Source organism: Olea europaea, unplaced genomic scaffold (genome assembly GCF_002742605.1).
Source record: "Olea europaea var. sylvestris unplaced genomic scaffold, O_europaea_v1 scaffold311, whole genome shotgun sequence".
Classification (NCBI taxonomy): Eukaryota; Viridiplantae; Streptophyta; class Magnoliopsida; order Lamiales; family Oleaceae; genus Olea; species Olea europaea.
Window position 1 is genome coordinate 386,237 of NW_019249854.1, and position 16,709 is coordinate 402,945.

General features: G+C 35.0%; 3 protein-coding genes across 3 annotated transcripts; 1 reads left to right on the forward strand and 2 right to left on the reverse strand.

The window, feature by feature from the left end:
• Positions 1-6,577: 6,577 nt before the first annotated feature.
• Positions 6,578-9,667, forward strand: LOC111385238 (cation/H(+) antiporter 28). The gene is made up of 4 exons (XM_023009611.1): positions 6,578-6,920; positions 7,015-8,010; positions 8,118-8,708; positions 8,895-9,667. The coding sequence occupies exons 1-4, from the start codon at positions 6,732-6,734 to the stop codon at positions 9,504-9,506; spliced, it is 2,388 nt and encodes a 795-aa protein (XP_022865379.1). The 5' UTR covers positions 6,578-6,731; the 3' UTR covers positions 9,507-9,667.
• An 8-nt stretch (positions 9,668-9,675) lies between these two features.
• On the reverse strand, positions 9,676-14,335 carry LOC111385239 (serine hydroxymethyltransferase 3, chloroplastic). Its single transcript, XM_023009612.1, has 12 exons — positions 14,151-14,335; positions 13,385-13,610; positions 12,424-12,619; positions 12,133-12,307; positions 11,927-12,044; positions 11,717-11,829; positions 11,481-11,603; positions 10,785-10,889; positions 10,573-10,659; positions 10,390-10,497; positions 10,224-10,296; positions 9,676-10,152 (listed from the first exon to the last, which is right to left on the reverse strand). The coding sequence occupies exons 2-12, from the start codon at positions 13,599-13,601 to the stop codon at positions 9,878-9,880; spliced, it is 1,590 nt and encodes a 529-aa protein (XP_022865380.1). The 5' UTR covers positions 13,602-13,610; positions 14,151-14,335; the 3' UTR covers positions 9,676-9,877.
• Positions 14,336-15,243: 908 nt separating this feature from the next.
• LOC111385268 (PITH domain-containing protein 1) lies at positions 15,244-16,709 on the reverse strand. The gene is made up of 6 exons (XM_023009644.1): positions 16,624-16,709; positions 16,426-16,483; positions 16,302-16,351; positions 15,981-16,089; positions 15,848-15,909; positions 15,244-15,500 (listed from the first exon to the last, which is right to left on the reverse strand). The coding sequence occupies exons 1-6, from the start codon at positions 16,629-16,631 to the stop codon at positions 15,458-15,460; spliced, it is 330 nt and encodes a 109-aa protein (XP_022865412.1). The 5' UTR covers positions 16,632-16,709; the 3' UTR covers positions 15,244-15,457.

Below are 16,709 nucleotides of genomic sequence, written 5' to 3' on the forward strand. Positions count from 1 at the left end.
ATTTCAGTATTTCAGTGGGAAAAATTTGATGCGTTGATGAGAAGCTAACATGTAAGGAGGCCTAACTTTGTGTTGGGTTCTTCAGTGAAATCTACTCGTTACGCTTGGCTTCTGAGCATCCAAGTTTTGCTGCTTCAAATATGATTCTTTTGTATTAAAATAATAATTTTAAAAATGCCTAATTGCTATTTTATTGGTGGCTGGATACTTGGATTACAAATATAATGAAATGAACTGTTAGACTTGGGAAAACAGAGGAAGTAATTCTCTGCAAGTGAAGGAATTGGAGAAGAAGTATTTTTTTTTTTTTTTTGGTTCATCGGTAAATTTGTATTATATTGATCAAAAATTATATACAGGCACACCGGCATATCTGGGATGTTAATATCCCGCCAGACGTGGACAATTTAACCGGAATCTGGCTTTCCGGACCGAGAACTAATGGGATCTCTTCTTGAACTTTCAACTCCAATTGTGAATAAAGAGAATATTGATTATGTTATTTTTAGTGGAATGAATTTAGCGTATTAGGCACACTGTTGCAACTCATTATAATAAATCAAAAATCAAAAGTTGAATTATCAAAAGTTAAAGTCAAAAGGGACTAAAAGGAAATAATTCATTTTAATTGGACTTAATTTATTGTGACAAATATTTTGAAGGGTTAAGTTGGACAAAATAAAAATCTTGTATATATTTATATATTTTGAAAGTTTAGGGTTTAACGTTATATCATAAGGGGTGTTTGATAGATATTTTTATGTAAAAATGTATTTTAAAATAGTAAATTAATGTGAAATGTGTGGTTGAGAAATTAGAAATTTTTATTTATTTATATGTAATATTATTTTAATAAGGAATGTGTGGTTGAAAAAAAGAGAAAAAAATGCACTTTGAAAAAAATGATTACTAAACGGGCCTATAAGAATGATATTAGATTTTAGGGTTTATGGAAATTCCTTAAATTCGAGATTTAGGAAGAATTAAAGGTTATTAGTAAATATTTGTGGTCAAAGAAATATATATTGAATGATTAGTGTTGGAAAATAAAAAAATAAAAAAAAGAAAGAAAAGGGGGGAAACTTTGAAAATGTGTTTAAGAAATAGGCACTTAATTCTTTGATTTATTGGGATTATATGATGTCAATACCTTAAATTAAGGATTTGGGGTTGATTTCTCCATTTTTTAAGTAATTAATATAAGCCATTTTGGACAAAATCCTATTCAGGTGTTGTTGTTGAAAATCGGCCCAGAATAGTGCTATTTCTGTAAGGTTTTCATACCAGATTTTAATATGGAAAATTGGTATTAGGTTTTAATATTGTGGGATTTTAGTGCTGTTTTTGTCAAAGTTCTTATTTTCAGATTTTTAAAGGTTTGAATGAAGTTATATGACAAATATTGAAGTTTATGTATTTGACTAAATTCGGTATAGGGGTTGTCTACGAATAAGGTAGTGATGTTAAGGAAGTGCAAGTGATTTAATAAATTTTATAATGAATGGTAATTAGTTGATAAATTGTTAGAGAGAAGAAAATTTGGGGAATTCATTCAAGTATCGAGAAATGGAGATTCAAGAGAAAATTTGAAAGTTGAGGAATTAAGTGGTGACTTTGCATTAGTTTAGTTGTCATATTTTAATTTGAGTTATTATACTGTTATTTCAGGTAATGACATAGAAGTTTGAAGATGTCGGTTAATTTAGCTGGATTTTTATCCATAGAGCAGTGAGTGGATAAAGTTTATTTTCAGAATTAAGTATTCATTAAATTTATATTTCTTATTTTATAAAGTTATGTTGATAGCATGATTTTCAGAATAAAGTTGATTTTTAATAAGATATTTTTAAAGTTTGATCCAATTCAATTAAATCATTTTATGAGCATGTTTTATTCATGTTACATATTTTAGTATAGCTAAAGTTATCTCTAAAAATCACCAAAAAGTACCCAGGTGAATTTACCCCATTCTGCACTGATTTGAATGTGTTTCTATAGTGTATGACTAGTTATGGCGATTTTACCAACTCTACACTATTGTGAATGTATTTTCATAGTGTATGACTAGATTATCAGAGGTCTTCGGGACCCACTCTCGTAACACACACAGGCTTTGAGTCGTGTACTAGGGTGATTAGTCTTTGGGGCAGCTCTGCGTACGTATGACCAGATTATCAAATTTGAATACCTCCGCCTTGTACATCGAGATTACTTTGTACATGAGTAAGGCTATTCATTGTGTATCCTTTTGGTGTGATTTTTCAATATTTCTACACTTTATCAGATTTCATATTATAGAATTCAGTCTATTCAGTTCTTAGATTAAAGCTTTCAGCTTATAGTATTGAGTAGCAGCAATATTTCATAGATTTTCACGGATGTCATATTATTTATATTCGTTACATTTTACAATTACTTATCTAGAATGAAGAATAAAGAATTTTATGATGTATTCATGTTTGATTTTAAAAGTGTTATCAGATTTCAGAATTTCTAGAAGTTTTAGTAGTGTAAGAATTTAAAAAAAAATGTATAAATGAGAAAAGTTTACTTATTCACAAATTATCCACTCATTGAGTTTTAAGCTCATATATTTTTTACATTTTTCTTTATGAGACAGTAAGCAGACGAATTGAGCAGCTGTGGAGCCTGTTGAACCACCGAATTGAGTCACGCCCTATAGGTTATATGACATCCTTTATCATATTATACATTATGTGTTCTTTTGGACTACATATAGTTTAAATCAGAAAAATTCATTATGGGCTTATTAAATATTTGATATCTTTAGTATATTTAAGAATTGTTGGTTGTAAAGCAAGTAAATATTGATTTTCCAACATTTTATTTGCATAGTTTGTATTTTGAGGGACTGGCGTACCCTGATTTATATTATAAGTATTGATTTGAGGAAAATTGGTTATTGTTCAGGTGGTTTTAGTTCGTATTTTAGAGGAAAATTTGTCAAAATTCTGTTAAAAATATTTGTTTAGTCAAGCAAATCAAAGTTGCCTTGGTGGTGGGTTCGGCATTTAGTTGATATCTACCATTGACGCATGACCAGGCGCGGAGCCAGCACCCGGCGAGGGGACGCGGCCGCGCGTGCTGGCTCTGTCGAAATGTTCAGGAACGTCAGCGCCGCCCGGTAGCAACAGTGAAGTTGCAGGAAGGCATAAGGAAAGAGATGAGTTCAAAGAAATTCTTTTTTTAATTTTTCTGGGTTTCTCTTTGGGCTGTCAGTACCGACTGATGAAGGAGGATGAATTGATCACACAATGGTCATTGGTCCATGGACAATTGGACATTATTTGGGTCTTTTTTTGTTTAAAAAAATTTGGCCCAATTTTGCTTACAAATTTGCAATAAGTTCCCCAGTCCGAGGCCGGCAGTCTCCAAATGAAGAAGGGTCCAATTCCAAATAGCAATCTCCACAATCGACTCTCAATTTCTCATTCCCAAATCCAAGAGCTTGCAATTTGCAAACCCTTTTCCTCCCTAACTCCCTTCCTAGTTCCTAATTTTGTTCAAACGCGTCACCAGCGATGAGCCATTAGCCAAGTCCAAAAGCTTCAATCCTGGTTCTTCTTCTATCGAGTTCGACTGTCGATCTAGGGTTTCGAGACTTCCGATCTCGCAGTTCTAGTTCTGGTCAGCAGACTACTGGAGCGATTTTCGCTTGGTGACTGCCTACTAGTGGTGAGTGGTTTATGTTCTACTTTATTGCTTTTTTATTTGTTATTTTTTGTGTATTGTTTTTGTTCTATTTTGTTGGCTATTTTTACTTGATTTGTTGAATAAATAATAACGAATGTTGTTATCTCATGTCTGTAAATTGTGTTAATTGTTATTACTTATTAGTCTTATAAATATTGAGTTATGAACTTATGATTTATGCTTTATGAGACATGAGACATGAGTTATGAATCTTATGATTATTGATTTGGGAATTTATGGTTAGGAAACTAGTGTAAGGGAAAAAATTTAATTGAGAAGATGTTGGCCGCTCAATTCCCCCGTGTACTTGGTATCTTTTTTAACCAAATTTTAGTAAATGATTGGACTATTATGATCGTTGACGGTCGATCTCCGCCCTAGCTGGACTTTGGTCCTGGATTCGCCCCTGCGCATGACACGTGTTGAGTTCATTAAGGTGATTCGGGACGGATCGAGTCACACACTGCCTTCTAATGTTTGTCTACTTTGTAGAATATTTACCTGCCCTTTCATTTCGAAATCACCCAAACGTTATTGAAGAATTCCTTGTTGTCCATATTTGTAAATATTTTTGTTAAAAGGGATTTTGAAGCTCAAAGTGAATACAAGCATCAAGGCATTTTTGTCTTGTCATTCTATTGTATGAAAAATTATAATAACTAATATAGAATATAATGGTCATACCTTCTACCATATATAATGGATAGGTGTGATATTTCACTAGTTCTTTTCCAATCATGCTACAAGTACAGACAATTTTGACAAAAAATTGTTCACAGATAACATTTGACATAGCGAATAACATTTTGTCATGTTAACTTTAATAACAAAAATTTCAAAAATTTCTTGTACTCGTGACTTTTTTCCCTTTGTGATTTTTTCCGTTCTTTCCTTTCTATCTTTTGGCATCTTTTCCTTAAAAAAGAAAAGAGAATTTACTTTTATCCCTTCTTTTTGGGCAATCATTTCAACAATCTTCCACTAATAAAAATGAGCCAGAATTTTGTCTTCTCCAACTATTGATTATGATACTTGAGAAAAATTGAAAAACCTTTTTTGGTCCATTATTTGGTATTATAATTTTCAGAATAGTATTTATTTATTTTTTTTGAAAAATTGATGGTTGGAAAAGAAAGAAATGTTTTCAATTTATGTGTAATATTATTTTATCGAAAAATATATGACTGAAAAGAAGAGGGAGAAAATATATTATAACTTTAATGGGGTCCAAACAGGGCTTGGAAAGAGTTTGCTCAAGCTGGATCGAGCATCCCCACTTAGTGATCGTCTGATAGTTCACACAAATCCAAGAGTGTTACAATTTTGGAAACATGGACTATCATATATACTCCATCAGAAAGAGTATAATCACTTAAAAACCAAGTTATTAACAATTTAAGTTCATGTTTGTGCATATTAAAATCATATTTAAATTTTAGGTCCAAGTTAACAATTAAATTTATGAGATTCACAATTTTTTAACCACACATTTCATAAATTTATTAAAAATCTGATTTTCCATCTATATCAAACATGAGCTAAAAGAATTTAAAACTTACGTTGAACAAAATAATTTCATTACAAAATAGTACAATTTCCATGTTTGACTCTATCGAGATTTCGTAAATCTTGACATAAATTTTACCATAAATCCTACATGAATGTCAAACCAATGTGCAAAATTAGTAGTCATTGACAGTAAAATACTTCCTATCAATCATGACAATCAACAATATGCCATAAGGACGCACATCTGTGTCATAGTTAATCTCATCTTCTCCTATGAAGAGATTTTCTATTAATGGCACCGTTCGTATCTGACTTTGAGTGGTTAGCCAAACCTAATTCTCCTTTTGAATAGTTTTATTAGACATGTTTGAATCCTCCGAACTCGGTAGGTTTTGCCCTTCTTTTCAAAGCTTTGTGCAATCAATACATCATTGACATATAAGTCACAATTCGATTCTACTATCAAAATTTCCAGGTTATTCGACATCATTTTTTGTGCTCATCGAGACATATTCCATGATTTGCCCACACAATCACCATTCATCGAAATATAAACCATTTACATGCGAAACTTTAACATTGGAGAAAAATATGTACTATCTTATAAACATTTATTACAATCATATAGAATATCTTGATCACCCGAAGCCTCGAGTGCGATTCCTTAAACTTTTATGAGTGGCTTAAATGCAAAATTTGTGAACTTTTGAGTATAAAACTCGAATTCTTTTCATTCTTGAGGAACCAAAGTGAAAATTTTGGAAAATAGAAATGACAAAAACTTAGAGCTTGTTTGAGCTACATTATTCCAAAAAAATATATTCTTAAACAGTGATTTGACATCATTTCAACCACACATTTTTCAAAAAAATAATATTACACGCAGATAAAAAACTTTTCTTCATTTTTTAACCACACATTTTTCGTCAATACACTATTCAAGAATACATTATTACCAAAATAATGTGGCTCAAACACCCCCTTAATGTTTATTGGTAACAATATGAATCATTTGAAAATTTATAGCAATTTGAGATTTAATTGCAATATTTGAAAAGTTAAGAAACCAAATTGCAATTTTAAAAAGTTGCATGTTTAAAATTTTCAAAGTTGAAGTATTTCTTTGAGCATAATCATAATTAATATGATATTTAAGGATTAGATGCATGGATGAAAAACAAATTGGGCAAATTTATTTTCACCAAGTAGTACCACTCTGATTGTGGGGAATTATATTACGTGTCAAACTTTGAAAAGTTATGAATTTAACATGTAATTCAACAGTAAACTTAATTCATTTTTACACTATTAATCAGACTTGGAATTGGAATTAAGAACCACATAAACACCTCAATCCACGCAGTAAGTTAAAAACGAGATCCGCGAAATCTCAGAGAATACTCTCTCTTCTGCATTTTAATTCTTACTCAAAGGAAATCTTTAGCTTTTTGTAAATTTAGAAACTGTAAATCATTATTGTGTATATTAGATTGCAAGAAGAAGAAAGAATGGAATTCCTGAACAGAAACTACACAGATTTCAAGAATATGGAGGCCAGATGCACCACTCAGATCTCCTACAAATTGGCAACCATTGCAGTGTACATGCTGGGATTCTTCTTCCTTGTGTTCTTATGCAACTTCTTGCACATTTTCTTGCGCCCCATGTCTCAACCCAGAATAATTTCCGAATCCATCGTAAATTCCTTTTCTTAAATACTCATGTACGTGCATGTTTGGTACGTAGTATAGTCTTAGAATCTTCTGTTATATTAATATTGACTCCTTGCAGGTAGGCCTGTTTCTAAGCAATATGCCGTTCATACGTAAACAAACAAATGGTGGTGAGATACAGAAAACCCTAACATATATAGTAGAAGGTGGGATGATTTGCCATATGTTTGTTGTAGGCCTAGAAATAGATCCACACATTTTTCTTCAGATACCTCTTCGGGAGGCGAAAGTGGCGTGTTCGGGAGTTCTCACGACGTTTATTATAGGTTGTTTACTGACTCCGTTCTTGAATTTCCCTGAAACTCAAAATGTTACATTCAATATCTGTCTTGCAATTATACTCTCTGGGACGGCTTCTCCACTGCTAGCTCGCCTAATAACTGATCTCAAGATTGGGAAGTCGGATATTGGGCGTTTTGTTGTATCTGCTGGAGTACACAGTGACTTAATATCAACACTCCTGATCTGCATTGGGTTTATAATCTTCGATCCCTCAAATAATTTCTATTATAGGTACTCGAAGAACATTCTAAGAATGTCTTCACTTATTTTGATTGAAACAGTCTTAGCAGCCAAGGTGACTCCCCTGCTAATGAATTGGGTGAATCGCGAAAATCCTGATGGAAAATCCATGAAAGGTTCACATTTAGTTGTTTCTGTGGCATTTGTTGTTATGGTTTGTTGCTTTTCGCCTGTTTTTGGGGACTATAATAGCGTATTAAGTGCATTCTTGGCTGGATTGTTTATGCCAAGGGAAGGAAGGATAGCAAAAATGATGATCAGTAAAGTGAACTATTTCTTTGCCACTATTTTCTATCCACTTTTCTTCTTCTGGGTAGGCACAGAAGCTCCATTGTCTCATTTTGGGGCTGGCCATATAGGAACATGGGCAAAATTATTTTTCCTTTACTTGATTGCCACTATTGGAAAGGTTCTTGGATCTGTGGTTTCTGGGGTGATGTTAGGTTTTCATTGGCAAGAATCAATCGAAATTGGGTTGCTGCTCAACATCAAGGGTCATTTCCAGGTCTACCTGGCTATAATTGCCTCGAATGTAAGCCTCTTACTCATGTTTGGTATGCAGTACCGACACAACTATGCACCATAATATCAGCAAGCTGTTGGACTAATTGTTTCTGAAATTTTCTTGATCAAATGCAGATGAAGCTTTCGAGTATTTCCACGAGCATTTTCATGGTATTTGTAACCTTGCTTACCATTGTCTACTTGCCATTTGTCGTCACAAACATCATTGACCGTGCCAGGAAACGCTCGCCTACACAAAGAATGGCAGTTCAATGGCACAGTCCAGCAAACGAGCTCCGAATTCTACTCTGCATACATGGGTCACAAAGTGTTTCGTCAGTTACAAATTTCATGGAGATTTCTCGAGGACCAGCCGACCCCGGTATCATGGTTTTTCTGACTGACGTGATAGAATTAACAGATAGGATAGCTGCAACATTAACACACAGTGACGGTGTGGATGACTTGATTGTGACTGATCCAACTGTTGTTGGAATGAGAGAGCAAATAACAAATGCAGTTAATGATTACCTGAATAAGGACGGAGATGGAATTAGTGTTAAGCGAATGCTTGCTCTTTCCACTATGAACAGCATGCAGCAAGATATCTGTATTTTGGCTGAGGATCTTATGGTTTCCTTAATAGTATTGCCATTTCACAAGCAACAAGAAGCAGGGGGAAGACTTACTATCGGTCTTTCGGGGTTTCGACATGTTAATCGCAAGGTATGGATATAATGAAGTGCATGTTCAATATGCAATATAGATTGTTAGAATGTAATATTGTCTAATTCACCTTTCCAAATATTGTATATACTCGTGTTTAGAAAGTATATAATGATGTAAGTTAAATAAACAAAACAAGCAAACCTTAATGGTTACGTCTTTATCGTTGTTGTTGTTGTTTGACAGGTTCTTCGCAATGCCCCGTGCTCGATAGGAATATTAGTAGACCGGGGTCTTGGAACGACGACAATATCAAGAACCTCAATATCCCTCTATGCAGCAGTTATTTTCATTGGTGGGAAAGACGACCGGGAGGCTCTTGCCTATGCTGGACGCGTAGCGTGCCATCCTGGAGTGAAGTTGACAGTCATAAGGTTCCTTTTCGAGGCCAGTGGAGATACTGTTTCATCAAGAATCACTATAGCAAAGGCTAATACAGCTGAGTACCAAGAGGAGATGAAACTTGATGATGAAGGCTTCGCTGAGTTTTATGACAGGCATGTGGCTGGAGGACATGTAGCTTACATGGAAAAGTACCTTGATAATTCCGGCCAGACATTTTCGACGCTAAGGTCGCTTGAAGGGCAATATGGACTTATCATTGTAGGTCGAGGCGGAAGAGTAAACTCAGTTTTAACGGTAGGGATGAACGATTGGGAGGAGTGCCCAGAGCTTGGCCCCATAGGAGACATCCTTTCGGCTTCTGATTACTCGACAACAGCCTCCGTTTTGATTATTCAGCAACACAGTCTTAGAGGGGAACTTGATGGCCTTCATGATGAATTTTCGATAATGTGAAAGCATGCTTAGATTGTACAATACTTGCTTGTTTGGTAGCGTTTACGAGTTAAAGAAAAAAGATAATCCTTTTAGTTATACTATCCCACTAATATGTACCAAACATGTTCTACCAAGATTTCGTTCAAGGAGGGTAAGTGAAGACAATGGGAAATAGTTTCTGCCAGCATAAAAAAAGCTTCAAGTTTTTATTTTTTTCCTCACAACATATTCAGATAAAGATCATGATTACACATTACAGGTAACCAAACCCAATGTGGAAACTTGTCAAATGTTCCGACTCGTATAAAGCCGATTCCCAACTTGCATTAAGAAGATACGGGAGTCTATTATCCAATAAGACTGCAACAAGTTTGCTTGAAATATGAGAGTTACAAGCCAGGTAATGGGAATCGGGTTGTGAACGCCTCGACTCTTCTTTGCAGATCCAACACACGGTCAATCAACGGGAAGTCTGGGGATGTCACAAATTTCATAAAATCTTGGATCTTAGAGCCCGAGACAGATTTCTTAGCTTCTAGAGTAATTTGCACACCCTCATGAATGAAGTTTGCAATTGAAACGAACTCATCTTCACCGAAACCTCTGGTAGTCATAGCAGGTGATCCTATACGTATTCCCCCAGGTACCAGTGCACTTTTATCACCTTCAACATGAACAATGTAAATAAGACACGTAGTTTAGGCATCTATGACATCAAAACCACATGGAACTCACCAGGTACTGAATTTTTGTTGAGGGTGATGGATGCCATATCAAGAATTTTCTCCACTCTGGCACCGTCGATTCCCTATGAAGCAGGCAAAGGTTGATTGATATATAATATATGACATGTTTACGAGTTTTTAAATGTACAACTGGGAAATAGAAACCAGAAACTCACCAAGGGCCGGAGGTCCACAAGAACTAAATGGTTATCGCTGCCTCCAGATACCAGTTTGTATCCCAATTCCATCAAGCGGCTTGCAAGAGCTCTACAATTAGAGACCACCTGAGAGATGAAATAATGGTGTCAAATATGGAGTAATACAGGGTTGTGCATTAACCAAAATAAAGCAACATTTACCTTGTTTTGATAAGCCTTGAACTCCGGTGATTTTGCATTTTTCAAACAAACGGCAAGTCCACCGATTGTGTGGTTATGGGGACCTCCCTGTTCAAGATAATAGCCAAAAAATAATTTCAAATTCAGTATATTTTCTAATTTCAAGGCTGAAAATATGAATATTTAGATCATATTCACCAGTATATAACCAGCAAAGATGGGAATTTACAAACCTGTAAACCTGGGAAAACAGCATTGTTAATGGCAGATTCTAGATCAACTCCCAGAACAGGATCCTTCCTGAAAAAGATCATGCCCCCTCTAGGACCCCTGAGAGACTGAAGAAATATGTCCAAGTTATATAATGCACTGAAGTACAATTCTACTGGGACCACATTAATAGCTGTAACACAGAAAATATGCATAAATGAAGCATAGTTGTAACAGGCAAGCTGCTCAGTCCCAAGCTTGTACCAAACAGTCAACTGTACACATGCACTTCTACCAAACAAGAAGATCGGCTAATGAAACCTATAATATTGCTCCAAAAATTCTAAACATACATATTCCAATTGGTTCTATAGCAGATTCACAACTTAAAAGATAATTGTTCTTCCATCACCCGTGATGGTGTCCCTTTTTTTCTTTGGGAGCTGCACATTTTAAAAGGAAGGATTAACAAATAATTGTTACAGAGATATGGCCAGCACATCTTGAAAGGTGCTTCAGATCCAGATAAGTACAGAGTTATGAGTTGGTTGTTAGTTCACATGATGTATGGCAACTACAAAGAAGGCTGTCACCTAGATAATTTGACGAGTTCAAAATCATAACTATTCTAAGTTTCACATGATAAGAAAATTTATGAAAGAACATAAAAAGATTTGGAGCCTCTCGGTTCATATCTCCGTTCAAGAATCAAGACCTACCTTGTGTGTTGTGGTTGTTACAATGTCACAATAATCAAAAGGATTAGCAACAACAGCAGCAGAAACAAGTCCACTAATGTGAGCCATATCCATCATGAGAAAAGCACCAACAGCATCTGCTATCTAAAAGGCATATTAAAAACAAATAATTAGATACCGAAACTGATCAAGACCAAACGCACGAAAAAAGTTTCTCTAATCAAACAACGATGATATAAATTAGTATATGAACGTACCTTTCTCATTCGTGGATAGTCAAAATCCCGAGGATAAGCACTAGCACCAGCAATAATAAGTTTTGGTCGAAAGAGAGTAGCTGTTTTCTCAAGCATATCGTAGTCCACAAGACCTGTTTAAAAAAAAAAAAAAAAAAATTAAAATCAACTAATAACTATGGTTTATCTATGAATCAGTACTGCAACCCGATTCACAACAGAGACACAGACCTGTAGATTCATCAAGCCGATAGGGCATGGATTCGAAATAAATAGACGTGCCTGACACCCTTCTCTTGGGAGTCATAAAACCATGGGATAAATGACCCCCATGAGGTAAATCCAAACCCTGAAGTGAATAAAAAATACATGAGTACATATAAATCCAGGTATTACTATAAATTGATTAAAATGGCTGCAGACAGCATACAACTTACCATTATGCGGTCATGAGGATTAAGAATTGCCGTGTAAACTTCAAAATTAGCTGGAGAACCAGATAATGGCTGAACATTTACACCCCATTTCTTTGCATCCAAACTAAATGCTGCAAGAGCCCTCTTTTGACAAAGAACTTCAAGTTCATCAATGAACTCATTGCCACCATAGTACCTGAACGAATGAAATTTTTTATCCATAGTAGATAATGATAAATTCAAGATAATGTATAATTGCTTATCTCTCCATCTGTATATCCCTCCCTCCTAATATAAATCCATACAGCTTACCTTTTGCCAGGTAGCCCTTCAGAGTATTTATTAGTTAAACAAGAACCAACTGCTTCCATCACTGCTCGAGATGTGAAATTCTCCGAAGCAATAAGTTCCAAGCTTCTAAATTGGCGATTCTTCTCTTTGTCAATAATGGTACGAACCTCAGGATCAGATTCACTCAAGTTATAGTCCACAAAGCTACTCCCAGCACCTAATTATTCAAATTCACACCAGTGAATAAGTACCGCAAGTTTAAAATCAAATGAATCCCAGTGATGAATAATCAAATTTAATGTCAAGTCAAAGTTTTTTAAAGAAAATTATAGAATCTAACTTTAGCAATCATCCCTAAGAAACGTCACAGAAGTAATTTAACACAGGTGGAAGCAACGGATACTTGGATTCAAGACGAAGTTTTAGGTTTTAAATGAAATCCAACTGCCTTGAATTAGATTATCAGATTTAATTGAAGTGAATACACATTAAAACAGAGACCTATATTTAAGGCTAAGTTCTGATTCTACCAAGTAATAAAGTTAACTGGAAACTCAAAATTGAGGACAATTTAACTAGGAAGCCAATCCTAAGGTGCTTATGCCATTGGTCACTCTCCATTATGAAGTAGATCCCTACAGTGCTGCAGTTTGTCTCAGGAAAAATTGGATTGTCAAATTTCAGATTTCAAACATTAACACAAGAAACATTGTCATCTTCTCCATTTATCCTACCAGAATCATATGCAGAACTTCAAGCAGCAAGGAAATATGTTTAAGAGTAAAGGAAATAAACAAAAGATAGACATATCTACACACAAGCGCATGGGCATCCTGACGAAGATGGTTCACACATACTCAAGCAAACTGGCATACTCCAAACTAGCAATTAAATTTCCCAAATATATAGCAGATATCATGATAATCCATAGTTCTGTGATGCCTGTAAATAAGTTACTACATAAACTCAGAATGATCACTACCTTCAGTTTCGGGCTCAGGAACAAACACAGAAGTGGGTGGCCTCCCACTGACTAAGTTCCCTTCAAGTTGAGATGAACGGCAGGGTTTAACTGAACTAAATTTAACAAGGTTTGAGCATCCACCAACACCAAGCCCTTTTAAAGGAAAAACCGATTCCTTGGTCCAAATTGGCTGTTGAATGGAACCCATAACTGCAAATCCACTACAAGCCTGCATGTCTGTTCGCTATCAAAATAGTAAACAGAAAAATTAGGTGTAAACCAAGACGTAGCTTGAAAATATGCATGCAATTGAAAATAAAAATAAAAAATTGAAGCTTGAATTAGCTTATCTGAAATAAAACATAGACAACACAACCCCAGTCAGAGACATGTTACAGATAGAAACAAACTGCACGGATTGGACCAAGTCTCACTGGTGCCCAATTCTGTTTATATGCCTTTCTAATATATCAAAAGAACAATACTTTCGCTATGTTGAACCACCCCAAACCAATAACAGGTTTAAATATTTAGTTCATTTCCCTGCAAAGAACTTGGAGAACGAACTGCTGAGCTTTAATAATCCATCTGTTAATGAAACTCAACATTTCTCCAATTTCTTCTCTAAAAATCCATTAGCAGCTCGCGTTAAACACACAATTAAAAACCTCTAGCGTAATTCTGATGTTCAAAGTAGGAATTTTAAAATATCCACGGAAGAGTTAACTTCTTCGATGATAAATAAAAGAATTCAACGAAACAAGTACGTGAATTGGAGACTTACGTGGTTTTTGACTACGGAGATTATTGAGTGTTTTTGATTTTAGGTTTCCTGTCAGTTACCAGTGGAAAGCGTAAACCTAGCTGAGACGAAAAGCGCGCGCCGCTAAATAATTGTAGCTATTGATAATTCGAAAAGTGTATGTTAGGAGGACTTAGGGGAGGATTCTTATATATGTTTTACAGATCAATCACAATGAATGAGATCGGTGTTATTTTTGGCCATTTTTTAATGTATCGGGTCCCACATGGGCCCTACCTTCATGAGATTGACCTCTAAAAGGTCTGTAACATCATCATCTGTACATCCAATTTAATACATATTGGAACTATATTCTACCCAATTATAACGCAATCCCATTCTTGACGGAATCGAAATGTTACCTATTATGTTCCATCCAAACACCCCCTATGTACTGATTGATTTTAATCAGAATACCTAAAAATCACCTGATTTGTAATATTTTCAAATTTCTTTAAAATACCTGAATTATTCTTACGGTAAAAAACTTCTTTCATTTTCCAACCAGTCTAATTGAGCTCAATCCAACGGAAGGAATCATGCAAAACCAGTTCTCTTAATAAATATCAAAATCCGCGTAGTCAGAATCAACTTAAGGGCCCGTTTGACGTCAATTTTTTAAAAATAAATTTCTTTTTCTAGAAAACGTGTGATTAAAACGCAAAAAAATCAATGAGTTCATCATTATTATTGCCTATGTTGATGTCAATTTTTTAAAAATAAATTTTGTAAAAAATATATATTTTTTAGAGAACGTGTGATTAAAAAGAAAAATAAAAAATTATGAATTCACGTGCAAAATTATTTATGGAGAAAATGTGCAAATGAGAATCAGTTTGAAAAAAATGAATTTTAAATAACTTGTACAAAATAGGTGGTTAATCTTGCCAAACAGCACATCAAAATGCGAAAAATAGGCGGAATGAATGTAGCACACATTATTGTAGAGTAAGATGGACAATGAGAGCGAACTAAAATAGGTTGAGCCCTCCTGCTTGCGTAGAAGGCCGACACTTACTGTTGTAGTCTTGTAGACGTGCCACAGAGCTGGGGCATGACATTTTTTAATTTTAAACTATTGAAAAATTCACAGCATTTTATTTTCACCAAAAGATAATTAGTTATCCAAAGATACGAACTGCATTAGCATTCTAGAAAAAGAGATTTTCGAATATTTAGAACAGACGGGGGTATTTCTAGAGTTACTGGGGAGATCTATCCTTGATGAGAGTTGTGTCAAAGTAAACTGCTATTCTAGGAAGCACCAGCTGCTCAGATAGTCATAAACGTCATTCGACTTGTGATAGGCCACCACCCGTCTCAGCTTGTGTTCTGCGCACAAATCCAACATTTCAAAATGGATCTAGAGTGAATTCAAAGAACTAGCGTTAAGTGTTTAGCACTTGGAAACAATAGTGTACTCAGCAAAGAAAAAAATGCGCATATAATCCATATAATGATGTGGCCATGTCCCAAGAAGCGGGTTCACAAGTCTGATTCAACACAACAAAGTGAGCCTCATTTCAAATGAGTTTGGCATAACTACATAAATTCTTTTTGTTCACTAACTACTACATCAAGAACCATGTTATCACAAGCATTTCACAAGACTGACATTAATCACATGTAAGACAGGGCCCCTTAGCGAATAAGTTTCTGAATGGCCAAATGGAACTTACTTGTGATCAGAAGGATTTGGCATGACTTCATAAACAATGGTAGCGACAACATCTCTCTTCAGCTGAAGAACAAACAATCATATAACATTCAAACACTAAAAATACAAGATTCCAACTATTGTAACCAAAATACCTGCGTTGCTTCTCCTTTTAAGCCAATGTAATGTATTTGACATGTCCCACCACCGAAGTTCTCTGGAAAATGCAATGTAATATTTCCCACACTTTGAAACCTAGAATATCTGATTGAGCATACAGATAAACTATCAGAAGTCAAAACCGATAATTAAGTTCTACAAATTGCAGTTCAAGATGTCGTGCTGAAATGTGGAAGCTTCACCAAACTTTACCTCAATAAGAGAAGAAAAAAGAAATGAACTGCGTCCCAAAAAAAAAAAAAAAAAAAACTTATAAATATAGGACACCAACTCCATTTATGGCCTGGAAAGTTTACCTTGTCTGGTACTCCAGAACTCCTTGCAGATTTTCAACCAAGTCCCACTCCTGGGAGATCAAATAAGCCAACAAGTGATTAATCATAAGCGCAATCCCTCAAAGAAGCCAATACATTACTTTACCTGAACAGGTTGCATATTCTGAGCATCTGAAAAATCAATACCGTCCCGATTGATGAAACTACATTTACACAATAAACAGAACATGTTAATATGGCAACAAAAACTGGCTCGACAAATAATGAATATTAGTGAACCACAGGTTACTAACTTATGACGCTACAGCAAATAACATATAAGAAGTCAACTATTAGGACTTACGCTCTCATCTTTGCAGGACTTGTCCCATCAGCACCACCAACAACTGAGATGCTTTTGATCTTCACATCTGATGTAAATCTACGTAG